We start from the raw sequence: 15,003 nt of genomic DNA, 5'->3' as shown, positions 1-15,003 counted from the left end.
CTGAAGAAAAAAAAAAGGAAAACATCTGGGATCTCAGCTAAGAAAACTACTAAGAAATCTAGTGTACCCTGCTGGTTTCAGAATGGTTGAAAACTGCATTTGAAGGGGCTTGTAGTTGCAACTGTAAACGCTAATATTGGCTGAGACAGGAGAAAAGGGTTAAGAAAAAAAAACAATACACAGAGCAGGTAAACATTTTTCTGCAATCTCTTAAATAGTTTCTCAAAAAAAAAACAAAAACAAAAAAACAACCCCTCATACTCCGGTTTGTATCTCAAAAAAAGGAAACCAGCAAGTCAACAAGCAATGACACTGCACGGGACAGCGAGGAAGAGAAATTAGTCTGGTTAACGCAGGAGCTCTCAAAATAGGTCACTTTTTGTCTTTTTTTTAAAAAAGGGTAACAGAAGAGTCATGGTAACGCATCTTACAACACCAAGCTTGAAAATACAAGTCACTGGAGAGTATACAGTGAAGACGGTCAAAAGTACAAGGGAAATCCTGAAAGATGCAGTATCCTCATTTCAAACCAAGCCGTCAGCACAGCCAGCACTGCCACACTCTGTTCCCTCACCCCCCAACAGATGGAGGTTGGTGTCCCTAGACCAAGGGACAGGTCTGCAGCCCCAAGACCAGGCCTGCAGCCGGGAGGCCCAGGGACCCACTTGCAAACACTGGTGGTGCCCTCGCAGGGTGGGAGCGAAGCTGGGGGATGCCCCAAACCATCACTAGATGCAGAGGAGCCCCGTTGCTGGCTCCAGAGAGCATCAGGGGCTGAGTCAGTCCTTGCTGGAAAGGACGAGCTGAAGCAGCCACATGGGGCACCTCAGGAGGGTCCAGCCGCCTTCCCCAGTAACATGCAAGCAGAAGGGAAGACTGTCACAGGGAACACTGGGGGACAAGGTATCACCTCTTGGTACTCCACAAGGGGCAAGAGGGACGCACCACCAGCACACCATGGGGCAGAGGAGCAGGGACTGTCCCTGCTGCAGCAAATCCCAACCAAGCAATGTTTTAGAAACACACCTGCCTTGCTCACTTCCAACAGAGACCCACCAGCCTTCCTCCCCTCCCCAAAGGCTGCCTTCCCCTCCTCTCCCTCCAGGCAGCCCCCTTTGAGCTCACTCACTCTCACCCTGCTCCTCGCCCTGGGACACAGCCACCAAGCTGATCACAGAACGAAGTCTACTCCCACCAAAGCACCCCTCGAGGGACCGGGGCTGGTGACGTACCATGGGAAACCCTGAGATACACAAAGGGGAGGCATGAAAAACGCCTGAGCCTGCAGCTCTTATCAGGGTGATCACCTCTGTACCTGTGGGAATGGAAGGTCTCACCCAAGCAGGGCCAGCACCCCAGATCTGCTCCTGGAGGTGCCAGGGCTCAGCACAGGAGGGCACAGCTGGCTGCTGATCAAGGGGGTCACACGAAAGGCAAATTCAGGCCACTGCACCACAGCCAAACAAGAAGAGCACGCTGCAACAGGGTGGGTGCTGAGGGACCAAGGAAGAGGGTTCTGCAGAGACAAGCATGCAGGAACCCCCCTGCCTGCGAGGGAGGGTCCTAAGCTCTGCCAAGAGCTCCCAAAAAAACATGCAGGAGGCCAAGCTCTATGCACTGGCTGAATCATGCTGCTAAAGAGCCTGTCAAACCCTTCTCTTCCAGCCTGAAAGCACTGTGCACTCCTCACCTGTGGGGCTGCACACACTCACCCCTGCCCCAGCCAGCCAGGCAGGGGAGAGCCCAGCACACACATACCCCCTCTGCCCTGTGCCCCAGCCACAGCAGCCACTGTGGGCACAGGGACAGCCTGGCCACCCCAGGTGGGCACCGAGGCAAGCTTTGACTTCTGCTGACCCTGCAGAGCTGCAATTACCAACACATGACCTACACAAGCAACAGAAAGAAGGCTCAGGCCAGCACTGGACTTGGGTACAGGAAGCAAGAGCTGTTAGTGAGCACTGAGGCAGAAGGCTATCAGTCTCTCCCACTGCCAAAAAGAAGTTCAGGATACATGCTGGCCCACCAGGCAGCGGATGCACATCTGTGCTCCTCCCTCTGGAGAGGGGCAGTTGGCAGCAGATCTCAGCAGCACGGCTAAACTAAACTTTTTCAATCCCAACCTAGTCTGAAAAAAAAAAAAAAAAACCCAAACAAAAAATAAATAGCAACCCAGGGCTCAGCTGTACAGACGTGAAGTGTTAAGTGTTTATTTTAGGGTTCGTATCACAAGCCTTTTTCAGAGACAAAGCTGATTGTGCCCTCTGGGGCTCCAGGGGCCAGCTCCTTTCTAACTTGAGCAGGCTGAAAAGGAATACTGTACCTTTCAGTAACATCCCATCAAGCTCAACACACAGTAGCTTTACACTCTCCGCCCCACACCTTATAAAGGAAAAGCCACCACCACAAGGCTAAACGAATGTACACACGCTATTATTGTAAATGGAGCAGCTAAACCTTGGCAATTTGCTTTGTGTGGATTTTTTCTTCCCAGTAAATGCAGCACTTGAGCTCCCAAAACCCCAGCTTCCAATGGGTTTGTTCCAGCTTTAAATACATTAAACATCTCAATGCAAGACTGTATTTAATTCAAGAATCTAAACGCGAGCAAACCTGTTTCGCTGTGAGCGTTTTGTAGAGAAGTGAAAAGGGGAGTTTCTTTTTTAAAAAGAAATCATAATACAGTGATGAAAGGGTTAAGAATGCAAGAATTCAGACATTCTGTGGAGGGTCTCTAAGAGGTCCATAAAAAAGGAGCAAACAGATCCGTACAACAGGAGACAGCAGGAGACAAAAAGTCTTTTTTAATCCCCCCCCTACTCTTTTTTGCTGGACTGCTGCTAGGTTACCGCTGCTCCCTTCTGGCCTGAGTCGGCAGGGCAGTACAGGGGCATAGAGGGAGCAGGTCACGACTCCTCATTGCCAGAATCATCATCATCATAACAGTCGGCATCCTCCTCCTCCTCGTCCTCGTCATCAATGTCATCGTCGTACAAGTCGTCGTAAAGCAAATCTGAACTGTTGTCATTGGAAGGCACTTTAGTTTTGATGCAGTACTCTGCCAGCGTAGTGGGGACCTTCACGCCATCCTTCTCTGCCTCGGCTTTGGTAGCCAAAACCTGTTTCCTGCGGGAAGAAGGACACCACGACGTGAGCAGGGCTGCGTCAGCTGAGGCTGCACCTCCCGGCCAGCCTCAGCCCCAGCCCAGCCCTCCTGCCAGCTCAGCATCAGGAGAGCTGATGTTTGCCTGAAGCACCACAAGCGGCTCTAGAAACAGCTTCAGTTCCTGCAGCCCTGGGCTTGGGAGCACTCCAAGGGTGCTCGCAGCACGCACACTCCTCTCAGCAAGGTACAAAACCAGTGATTCTACGGGATTCCACACCAGAGACCTGCTGGAGCTCAGGGCAAATTTCATCACACAGGGTCAAGAAGGGACAGACGGTCAGGGATTCCCTGAGAGGACTTACTGACTCCGCCACTGGTGACTCCACCCCAGCGTGCTCAGAACTACAATTCCCACCAGCGTTTGGCCATCCTGAGCTCCCACCGGAGGTGATGAGCAGTCGGCACGCATGGCTATAAGCCCAGCGCTGCCTGGGGCTGGCAGGACACCAGCACTTCCAGCCGCCCCGGGACAGGACAGCTCCGGCTGCTGCCAGCCAGCTGTGTGCTGCTGCTGGCCTGTGCCTCGTCCCATCAGGGAGAGGGGCGGACAGCAGCCTGTCCCTTCACCCCCGCCTGCCCATCGTTCTGCCATACTCCGCTTATCCAAGCTTGGCTCCGCTGAAGCCAAGGGAGCTGGAGGGGACACGGACAACCTCGCAGCAAGGCTCTCTGCACAGACTGAGCGCCCCGCGTAGCTCCAACCAGGGTGCACCCTGCACACCCGGCTAGCAGAGTCGGTGCAGATGTGATGTTCCACCAGCCAGGCATGACAGCGGTCCCACTGCAGCGCCACCCGCCCACCCGCCGCTCCACAGCAACCTGGGCTCCAGTCCACATCATCTCCCTACAGCGCCTGAGGAACTCTGAACTTCTCGGCAAAGGACAGCCAAGACTGAACAATGCTCCCAGCTAATCAAATCCAGCTTGGCAAATGCTTGCCAAATCCCACTGATATTCCTTCAAACCAGAGGGACAAGATTATGATTCATGAGCGCATTAAGCGTGGAATTCGGAGGATGCAGTCAGTTTGAATCACATCCCAAGCAACATGGGCAGCGCTTAAAGGCAAGCAGGGAGTTAGACTGGGATTCACCAGCAGCCAATAGGTTTTGCAGAGCATCATGCCAGATTAGTCTGAGAAAAGAAAAATTTAGAGACAGATCAGCCCAGTCCTCCTGCTCCAGAAGTCTGCACTGCTTCTGTGTGCCGAAAAATCTACCGGGACCAGAAGCGTGGACTTGGAATAAACCGCTAAAATTCACTTCCAAAGAAGCTACCACAGTGAGAAGCTGGTTTCAGCAAATTCTGCAAGCAGCCAGTTTTATAGGATTCAAAGCAGGAGGCTGATACAGCAGCCTGGAGGAGCACAGCATCACACGTGGCAAAGCTTACCTTATAATTTCGGCGTACTCCTTCTCTTTCCCTTTACTGTCCCTCCATTTCCTGAACATGACAGACGCATCCACATTGGCAGGAGAGAATGTGTTGGGCTCATTAAGCAAAGAGATTACACTCAGTAAGATAGTCCTGAAAAAGGTAACCACAACAGCAGAGTCAGAGCTAATGTATTTGTGGATTCTGGATGCTGACAGCTTCTTTATGGGATGCATCAGAAACTCGTTTAAAGTCAAGACCTAAGCTAAGGATAATAGCTGAAGTGACAGCAGATATTTATGAACTTCAGACTCCGGCCATCAGCGTAAGGAAGGTGGCACAATATAAACCTCAAGGACCTAATCTGACCACAGATCATCATATCTGTGCACATTCTTGTAAGAGGTGGCAGCTAAAGCCCAGACTGGACCTGAATTCAGCTTGTACACACCACCCATGGATAGTGCCATGCTGGAAACCTGCTTAATGGCCTGTTCCTGGTGAAGCGTGGCCAGCAGGTCAAGGGAGGTGATTCTGCCCCTCTACTCTGCTCTTGTGAGACCCCACCTGCAGTGCTGCGTTCAGCTCTGGGGCCCCTAACACAAGAAGGCCATGGAGCTGTTGAAGCCAGTCCAGAGGAGGGCCATGAAGATGATCGGAGGGCTGGAGCACCTGTCCTATGAAGACAGTCTGGACAAGAGAAGGCTCCAAGGAGATCTTACAGCATTACCTAAAGAGGTCCTACAAGAAAGCCGGAGAGGGTCTTTTTACAAGGGTGTGTAGTGATAGGACAAGGAGTAATGGCTTTACACGGGAAGAGGGGAGATCTAGATTTAGATTAGATGTAAGGAAGAAATTTTTTGCAATGAGAGTGGTGAGGCACTGGACCAGGTTTCCCAGAGAAGTTGTGGATGTGCCACCCCTGGAGGTGTTCAAGGCCAGGTTAGATGAGGGTTTGAGCAACCTGATCTAGTGGAAGGTGTCTCTGCCTGTGGCAGGAGGGTTGGAAGTCAATGGTCTTTGAGGTCCCTTCCAATCCAAACCATTCTATGATTCCATGATTCTGTATTTGGCATCCCAGCAGAAAGCCAGGCTCTCCACCTTTCCCCGACATAGAGAGGAGGACCACTACGACCCAAGACCATGAGATGAGGCCACACTGCCTTCCTTGCCTCACTAGCTGTTCGGAGGTTAGAGCTGGGGCCGGGTCTCTCCTCTCCTCAGTCCATCATGCACAGCTAAGGCTGCTACAGCAGCAGCACATGAGCACAGCCAGGGGAAGACAATGCAGATGTTTTTCAATATCCAGGCAAGCTGTCAAGGGCTCAGCAGGATTCAGCTGCTGGTTCTCAGCAAAGCCATCAGGATCCAGTCATGTAACCCCCAGCAGACAGACAGCCTTCCTGGATCTCTAGCAGCAGCACAGAGCTGCTAGCTGCCCAGCTCTGCTGCCAGTTACCAGGGGCAAACACCATCTCCCTCACTCAGATCCTTCTGCGTTTCCTACAACCCTCTGCACTTCAGAGATTCAGCCCCTTGCTCCACACAGGGCCACAACCAGCACAGAACTCAACAATGGGTCACATCAGGCAACTCTACACAGCCAGCCACCGAGCTGTAGCTACCCCTGCATTAGCTCCACGTGTCTGAGGTGGTCCTGCTGGCAACAGCTTTCCATTTAAATGGAAGGGAAAAACAAGAGACAAGGAGTAAGTCTTGAAATACAGCAGCACATAGCAGCCACTTTGCAGAACTTGATGAAAGGAGACCACAGCCCCAGCTGTACTTGCATTGATTCAGGGGCACACTCAGAGAAGCATGTGCTGAGCATATCTACCAGACCATGTATCTGGGATACAATTCCAGGAAATACTTGGTCAAAAAAAACTAGATTTGAAGAGTGAAAGGGCTAAACCCAGGCTCATTAGAGACAAGCCTGGGGGCGGCACGTCAACGTTTGAGGGACAATATGCTAACAAGGTCCTTCGGCTTGCTGTCTCAGTGGAGAGAGAAGATGGAGATCTCTGCAGCAGCAAAGACACAAATGTTATTGATGTGTTAGAAACCACAGAAGCGCCTGAGAATGGTCACATAGGAATTGGGGCTTCTTCCCCCACAAAAGGTGGTGGGGTCAATAGCCCAACTGAAGTGCATCTACATCAATGCACACACCATGGGCAACAAACAGGAGGAGCTGGAAGCCATTGCGCAGCAGGAAAACTAACAATAGTTGCCATCATGGAAACATGGTGGGATGACTCGCACAACTAGAGTGCTACAATGGATGTCTATAAACTCTTCAGAAGGGACAGGCAGGCAGGAGAGTTAGCCCTGTATGTCAGGGAGTGTTGACTGTCTAGAACTTAACAATGGTGATGATAAGGTTGAGTGTTTCTGGTTAAGAATCAGCAGGAAGGCCAGCAAGGCAGATACCATGGTGGGAGCCTTTTATAGACCACCCAACCAGGATGAAGAGGCAGCAGAAATGTTCTATAAGCAGCTGGGAGAAGTCTCACAATCACTAGCCTTTGTTCTTGTGGGGGCTTTCAGCTTCCCAGACATCTGCTGCAAATGCAATACAGCAATGAAACAGACCAGGAGGTTCCTAGAGTGTGTCATAGATAACTTCCTGACACAGTTGGAGAGGGAGCCAACTAGGGAAGGCACCTCACTGGACCTGCTGTGTGTGAACAGAGAAAGACTTGTGGGTGATGTGACAGAGGCTGTCTTGGGAACAGGGGACATGAAACAACAGCTTTCAATCCTTGGAAAAATATCCTTATTCAAGAAGGATATCCTAAAGGCCCAGGAGCAGGCCACCCCCACAGACATCCCTGAAAGACAAGCTGGTGGGAAGACAACCAGTGTAGCCGAACAGAGAGCTTTGGCTGGAACTCAGGGCAAAAAGAGTTTATGATCTCTGGAAGATGGAAGAAGGGGCAGGCCACTCAGAAGGACTACAAGGATGTCATGAGGTTATGCAGGGAGAAAATTAGAAGGGCCAAAGCCCACCTAGAACTTCATCTGGCTACTGCTGTACAAGACAATAAAAAATGTTGCTATAAATACATGAGCAACAAAAGGAGGGCTAAGGAGAATCTCCATCCTTTATTGGATGTGGGGGAAACATAGTGACAAACGATGAGGAAAAGGCTGAGATACTTAATGCCTTCTTTGCCTCAGTCTTTAATAGTAAGACCAGTTGTTTTCCAGGTACCCAGCCCCCTGAGCTGGAAGACAGGGAGCAGAATGAAGCCCCCATAAACCAAGGAGAAATGGTGAGCGACCTGCTACACCACTTAGACAGAAACAAGTCCATGGGGTTGGATGGCATTCATCCCAGGGTACTGAGAGAGCTGGTGGGAGTACTCACCAAGCCACTTTCTATCACTCACCAGCAGTCCTGGCTAATCAGGAGTTGACTGGAAGTTAGCAAATATGACACCCACCTACAAGAAGGGCTGGAAGGAGGATCCAGGGAACTACAGGCCTGTCAGTCCAACCTCAGTGCTGGGGAAGGTTATGGAGCAGATCATCTTGAACACCATCACACAGCATGTACAGGGCAACCAAGTGATCAGGCCCAGTCAACATGGGTTTATGAAAGACAGATCCTGATTGACTAACCTGATCTCCTTCTACGATAAGGTGACCTGCTTAGAGCATAAGGGAAAGGCTGTGGATGTTGTCTACCTGGACTTTAGTAAAGCCTTTGACACCATTTCCCGCTGCATTCTCCTGGAGAAAATGGCTGCTCATGGCTTGGACAGGCCTGTGTTTCACTGGGTAAAGAACCGGCTGGATGTCCGGGCCCAAAGAGTTGTAGTGAATGGAGTTAAATCCAGTTGGCAGCCGGTCACAAGTGGTGTTCCCCAGAGCTCAGTATTGGAGCCAATTCTGTTTAATATCTTTATCAATGATCTGGACAAGGGGATCGAGTGCACCCTCAGTAAGTTTGCAGATGTCATCAAGCTGGGCAGGACTGTTGATCTGCTTGAGGGCAGCAAGGCTCTACAGAGGGATCTGGACAGGCTGGATCAATGGGCCAAGGCCAACTGTATGAGGTTCAACACGGTGTCAGGTTCTGCACATGGGTCGCAACAACCCCATGCAATGCTATAGGCTTGGGGAAGAGTAGCTGGAAAGCTGCCTGGCAGAAAAAGACCTGAAGGTATTGGTGAATAGCAGCTGAACATGAGCTAGCAGTGTGCCCAGGTGGCCCAGAAGGCCAATAGCATCCTGGCTTGTATCAGAAGCAGTGTAGCCAGCAGGACTATGGCAGTGATTGTCCCCCTGTACACAGCACTGGTGAGGCTGCACCTCGAACAGTGTTCAGTTTTGGGCCCCTCACTACAAGACAGACATGGAAGTGCTGGAGTGTGTCCAAACAAGGGCAACAAAGCTGGTGAAGGGTCTGGAGCACAAGTCTTATGAGGAAGAAGAACGCTTCCCAGCTGAAAAAACTTGGGTTGTTTAGTCTGGAGAAAAGGAGGGTCAGGGGAAACCCTGTCACTCTCTACAACTACCTGAAAGGCAGTTGTAGTGAGGTGGGTGTCAGTCTCTTCTCTCAAGTAAGAAGGAATAGGACAAGAGGAAACGCCCTCAAGTTGCTCCAGCGGAGGTTTCAATTGGATATTAGGAAAATTTCTTCACTGAAAGGGTTATCAAGCATTGGAACAGGCTACCCAGCAAAATGGCTGAGACACCATCCCTGGAGGTATTTAGAAGATACATAGATGTGGTGCTTAGGGACATATAGTTCAGTGGTGGACTTGGCAGCATTAGGTTAATGGCTGGACCCAATTTTCAAGGTATCTTCCAACCTAAACAATTCTATGATTCTATTTGGATGCTGAGTTTCTTCAAAAGTTATGAAACTAAACACTTGTGGCTGGGCAGACTTCCACACAGCTATCAGGAGTCTTATACAATTTATTTTCCAAATGATCGAATTCAGTAGGAAAAGAGAACAGCAGCTCTGGAGAAAAATGTGTGGTCAGACTGGAATGATGGGTAAAAGACAGTGTTGTCATCTTCATCTCAAGAACTTATTTAAAAGCCTTTGATTCTCATCAAATGCAAAGCCAGCATGCCAGCTCCAGCATCACTGCAGCAGTTTTACTGTAGAGCAAAGTCTAGGGAAAGCCAAGGACAGGAATTCATGTCTACATTTAGCATTTGCTCTACCACACTTCCATCAACAAAGTGAGGAGCCGATTTCCACTGCAGTGCCCCAGACTCCAAAGTCACTGCAAAGGTACTTAAATATACCAAGGCAACTGTCTACCGGAGGTGAGGCTCTCTGCGCTCTTCGTTCCTGACCAGCACATTAGATCAGCTCCATCACTGCTGACACCTTAAGGGCTGGGCAGTCTGCTCCGACTCAAACCCTGCTACCGTAGGTAAACAAGGCAGAGTAACAGGAAGGGATCCCAGCACACGGGATCCATCAGGACCAAAATGACAAAAAAGGTTCAGCCACATGGGACTGAAGACATCCTCGGCATGAGATGTGAGCTGCGCTGGACTGGATATAGGCTGACCCTCTCCAGTACTGACACAGATCTGCTTCTCTCTCAGGGTGAGGTTGTTCTATCATGTCATTTCATGCAAGTTGACTGCATGACAAGTAGGAATTTCAAGCCCACCTTCTGCTTTCTTATATCCTCCACCCCATTCTGGGGAGCTTGTCAGCTGCCATGCTGCTTTGTTTACAGTCCTGTTGTCTTTACAGGGACGTAGAGAGACTCCCTGTCAGCAGAGGAGAGAAGCCAGCAGGGCTCCCAACCACAACATCTTGTTATATACCTTGCTGAAAAGGGTTTTTTTGTTGTTGTTCCAGCTGCTATCCACATTGTAGCCTCTCAGAGCCATCTTTAGAGGTACACATAGATTTGTCCTAGCACATTTTTGCTCTCCACAATACAAAATGAAAGGTTGGATTTTTTAACTTTCTAGTCTGAACTAGAACTTAGAGAGGTTGTTTCATACTCACTTGTACTTGGCACAGATGGATTGGATAACGTTTACCTCAAGCTCTGAAGATCAGATTCCCAGCCCTTCATGACTTCACACAGCAAAGGTGCACCATTTCTCTTGAGCCTTTTTAACCTTGAAGTAGCATGCTCCAGGAGGAACATCAGTTGTTATAATTTGCTGACTGCTACAATGCCAAGCCTCCTGCCACATCAGCTCTAGTTCAGCACTTTGCAGAGCATGTGTGCATGTGACAATCCTATTCCAAGGATCAAGAATCCAGTTAATCTCCCTTGCTAGATCTCTGCTTTGACAAAGGCCTTTCTCAAATTCATTTCATGAAGCCAAGTTACATGAAAGCTGAGTCAATCAGAGAGCCCCTTCCAAATCACTGCACTCTCAGGTGTGCTGAGATCACCAGCTGGGTTTATCAATAAATAACTGAGATTTCAAGTTGGGGAATCAACATCTAATAAACCACTCTGAAAGCAAGCATAACTCCCACATTGTATGCTAAAAATCTGGAGGCAATTATTTTAACTTTAATCTGATTCATTATCCAAACAAGAAGTTAGAACAAGTACCACCTTACTTCAAGGTTTTTCCACTACATCACTCGCTACTCCTGCTACACACATCAGTGAGCTGCTACTTGATACGAGTTTTATCAGTTCTTTATTGGCAGTGTCTTGTAATGAGAATGAAATTCAGCTGGTGTTTAAAAAAAAATGACAGGTTATCCTTGAAAGCCTCTGGTACTTAGTGATTCTTCGGGGGTTTTTTGGGCAGAAAGAAAACTACCTGGGTAACTGCTCAAGATACCACACTGCAGGACAGGAGACAGACAAATACTGGAAGACAAACAGTAGAAAAGATTATGCGCAAAGTTACTCCTACTGGGCATGAATACTCAAAAATGTTCTTTTCCACGAGTGGTATCTTGGAAGAGATAAAGAAACCTAAGTGTAGGATAACATGGATTGGGAAAGCTAGAAAATTTGAGATATGCTTTAAGAGCATGAAACCCTGTGAACAGGACAGAAGTCTCCACATCATTAGCCCAGTATCAGGACACATAGCACTCCACTATCTTCAGACAGCTTAGTAAGTCCAGTTCCCACTCAATTCAAGACCTAAAGCCCCCAAAGTCTTAAATTCCCTTCCAAATCTTTTCCAATTAAGGCCTGTGTTGAGGAATAACAATAAGACTTCAAGGTCAGCACTGTACATGAGATTGACAGTTACCTGACATTTTGGGTAGGGTTCCACCTCTCAGATGGCAGCTCTCCACTTTGTGGGTCATCTACAGGTGGGTGAAGAATTGAAATACATACATCTCCATTCTGCAAGACAGAAACAAGAGTTGAGAACAGCCTGGCTTGAGGTAAAAGTCTGACGACTCAACTCCACCACTTTGGCTATCTTCTCAGCACTTTAACCTTACTGATATGGACACTCCAAGTGCCAGTAAAATTATGTGCAAGAACTGGAAACATTTCTCAATTCTTCTCAAGTCTACTATAGGTATATGTGCAAAAGTTTCCCTTGCTAAACAGAGTTAGTCTGCAAACTGGTACGAAACAATCTTGAGTCAAGAGGTTTAAGAGCATAGCAAAGCAAGCCAAAATAGTATTAAAGTCACATAAAACTAAACTGGTGTCCAGATAGCAAGCACTGTCACAGTGACAGAAATGAGCTTTAGACACAGGAGACCCAAAGCAGGGTTAAAAAAAAAATTTGTTCCCAGTGGTACCTGAGTTAGCTACAGAATTTTTGAATTGAAGGGTTTAGCACTCTACTACCTCAGGTATCAAAACAACGCTTCTCCTGGGACACGAGGAGGTTGAACAGATGGTGCAGGGCAGGCTTACACTCCTCCTCTAGGACACAGCTGTTTGAAATATCAGGTGAAAAAGCAGGAGATGCTCTCTGAAGGCTTCCCTGAAAATCCCTTCCGGCATGCAAGAGAAAGAATATTTTGGCAGCATATGGAAGCCATACAGCCACATAATCCTCAATCTGTGTTTTACTCACCAGTGTTACATTTCAAATATAGATTTAAAGCTCCATAATGCCTACCATTTATAAACACTTAAGAAGCCTGTAAAACCAGTTCTCCATCAGCAACAGCACTCTGACAACATTATGCTGTAGGAGGGCTGTAGCAGCAGTATTCACCATGGCTGATATTCACCACTCAAGCTGACTCCAGCAACTCTTGGGGTTCCACCCAGTGCCTTACTGCAGGATGGGGTGAAGGTGCAGACATGGCTTGAGGCCAGTCAGATGTTGGCCTCTCCAGGCCCTGCTGGCTTGCTGCCTCTTGCAGCTGGCTGCTAGGATGGCTTTTGAGTTCCCAGAGGCAGCCCCACACCTTCAGGCAGCATGGCCTCAGCTGATGGGCAGCACTCACACTGTCCCTCTGACCCAAGGCACAGGTTGATGATGGCAACAAGAGAGAAGCTGCAGATCAGTTCTGTTTGAGACAGAGGGCTGGCAGCCTCCCTCACACCCGGTCTCAGCTACATCCTGAGGACCCTCCAACACCGCCTGACACACAGGAGCCAGAGCACAAAGCAGTGCTGCTCACAGCAATGGCATCATGCCTTTGAGCCTGAGCCAGTGATCACAGCTACAGACAGCAGCTGCTCACCTGAAGGGCCTCCCAAACATTTCAGCTCACCTTGATTAACAATGACATTTGTTTTACAGCCAGATGAGATCCTACTTCAACACTGGAGGCTTGTGATCAGTATCCAGATGTTTTACAGCCAGATGAGATCCTACTTCAACACTGGAGGCTTATGATCAGTATCCAGATTTCAGCAGCTCACTAACCCTGCCAGGTATGCTAATCTAGCAAGCCCTCGTCATTTTCAAGCAGGTTTTTGTCAAGAACACAGCTATGCACAGCAATGCGGCACCTGGAGCTGCCGAAAACCAAAGCATGCACTTATGCTGCTGGAACAGTTTGCCGTAACAAGGGCAGTTTCCTTTTTAGGACTCCGACAAGCTTGTGCCATCTAGAAATATTTTTTTAATATAATTTTAAGGTGAAGTTAGATTATATTGACAGCCTATTCTGGTTTTATTAATAATTTCCATGAGTTACCCAGTTTTTCCTTTAACACCTCCTGGGAGAATGCAGTGCTGTTGGCCAGGAGAAAGCACCACAACACTTGAGGGAAGTTCCTCAAACGATCAGGTCAGCGGCATGTGGACAAGCAGATATTTGGCAATATGAAAATACAGAGGGAAGCAAGGATGTGAGAAGGAAACTCACTGTTACATGTTTGGAAATTCAAGCAAGGCAGCACTGCATTACAGACTCTGGAAGGGTAAAGGTGTGTGATAGTTTGATGGGGGGGGTGTTCTGGCGGCAGGGGAGGGGATTTGCTCCCTGTGCCACCAGATCTGAGTCCCATCCCCCCCGGGGGAGGCTGAGCCAAATTGGCGCCTCTGCGAATGGCCCTATTTAAGTTGAGACAAAGGGGCGGGAAAGGGCTTTTTGCTCAGGAGCGAGGAGAGAGCAGGAGGGCGCTGCCCTCGCTTCCGGCTCCCGGCCGAGCGGCCGCTCGGGCCCGGGCCGGCGCCATGTGCTCAAGATGGCGCCGGGGGGGAGCCGCATGGGGGACTCGGTAAGCGCCCCACTCCCGGGGTGCCCACCGGGCCGAGCTTCCCCAGAGAGGATTAATATCTAAGAGAAGACGACCACAACGACCGGGTCAGCAAAGATGGAGCAGGAGGAGGTGTGCTGGAGCTGAGGCTTCCCTTGCAAATCGGTGTGAGATGGCAGGCGGCCCCCCTGCAGCCAGGGTGTACTCGGCGGAGCAGCGACCCACTCGTGGCCTGTGGAGAAACCCACGTCGGGAAGGAGATGCCTGAGCCCAGGAGAGGTCGTGGAGCAGGGGATGCGCGACCAGGTACTGTTGATAATGGGGCATGGAATGCACGACGAGGTCGTGGAGGCATCTGGAGACCGTGGGACGACCCACGCCGACGCGAGTGGCAGCAGCTCCCTAAGAGGCCGAGACTGGTAAAGCCCAAACTGGTGCGATCCATGGGGAGGATTGCAATCCTGCGGGCAGGACTTACTTTGGAAAAGTTTGGGGACTTTTTCTTTGTGAGTAGGGGATCCACCGAAGCAAGGGAAAAATGGTGTAAAGACTCCTCCTCCTTTAAGAAAGGAGCGGCAGTGAACAACATGGATGAACTGACCTGTACTCCCCCATTCCCTGTCTCCCTGTGCCGCTGGGGGGAAGGCAGAGCCAGGAACGAAAGGAAAATAGGGGGTGGGGAGGTGTTGTTCTAAGATCGGGCCTTGTTTTCTCTTTCTCCTCTCAAGTAACCGGTTTCGTTCCCTTTTGTCTTTTGTTTAGTAACTGTTAATAAATTGTTTTGTTTTTTATGAAGAAAGCCCGAGTCATGTTTTGCCCGAGACCATGGTTGGTGGGTGCTCCCCTTTCGGTTCTTGTCTCGACCCTCAG

The 15,003-nt window shown here is 49.5% G+C and overlaps 1 protein-coding gene across 1 annotated transcript in view; it reads right to left on the bottom strand.

Moving 5' to 3' along the window:
* Positions 1 to 715: 715 nt before the first annotated feature.
* The window catches only part of UBE2R2 (ubiquitin conjugating enzyme E2 R2), a 60,443-nt gene continuing 46,155 nt past the window's right edge, over positions 716 to 15,003 (bottom strand). The window contains exons 3-5 of the mRNA XM_086628754.1: positions 11,762 to 11,859; positions 4,559 to 4,693; positions 716 to 3,126 (exon numbers count right to left, since the gene is read on the bottom strand). Coding sequence (XP_086484880.1) covers positions 2,907 to 3,126; positions 4,559 to 4,693; positions 11,762 to 11,859 — 453 coding nt within the window. The 3' untranslated portion in view covers positions 716 to 2,906. The remainder of the gene's footprint in view (positions 3,127 to 4,558; positions 4,694 to 11,761; positions 11,860 to 15,003) is intronic.

This window comes from Tauraco erythrolophus, chromosome Z (assembly GCF_009769465.1).
Source record: "Tauraco erythrolophus isolate bTauEry1 chromosome Z, bTauEry1.pri, whole genome shotgun sequence".
Taxonomy (NCBI): Eukaryota; Metazoa; Chordata; class Aves; order Musophagiformes; family Musophagidae; genus Tauraco; species Tauraco erythrolophus.
This window is presented reverse-complemented; position numbering and strand designations above follow the sequence as displayed.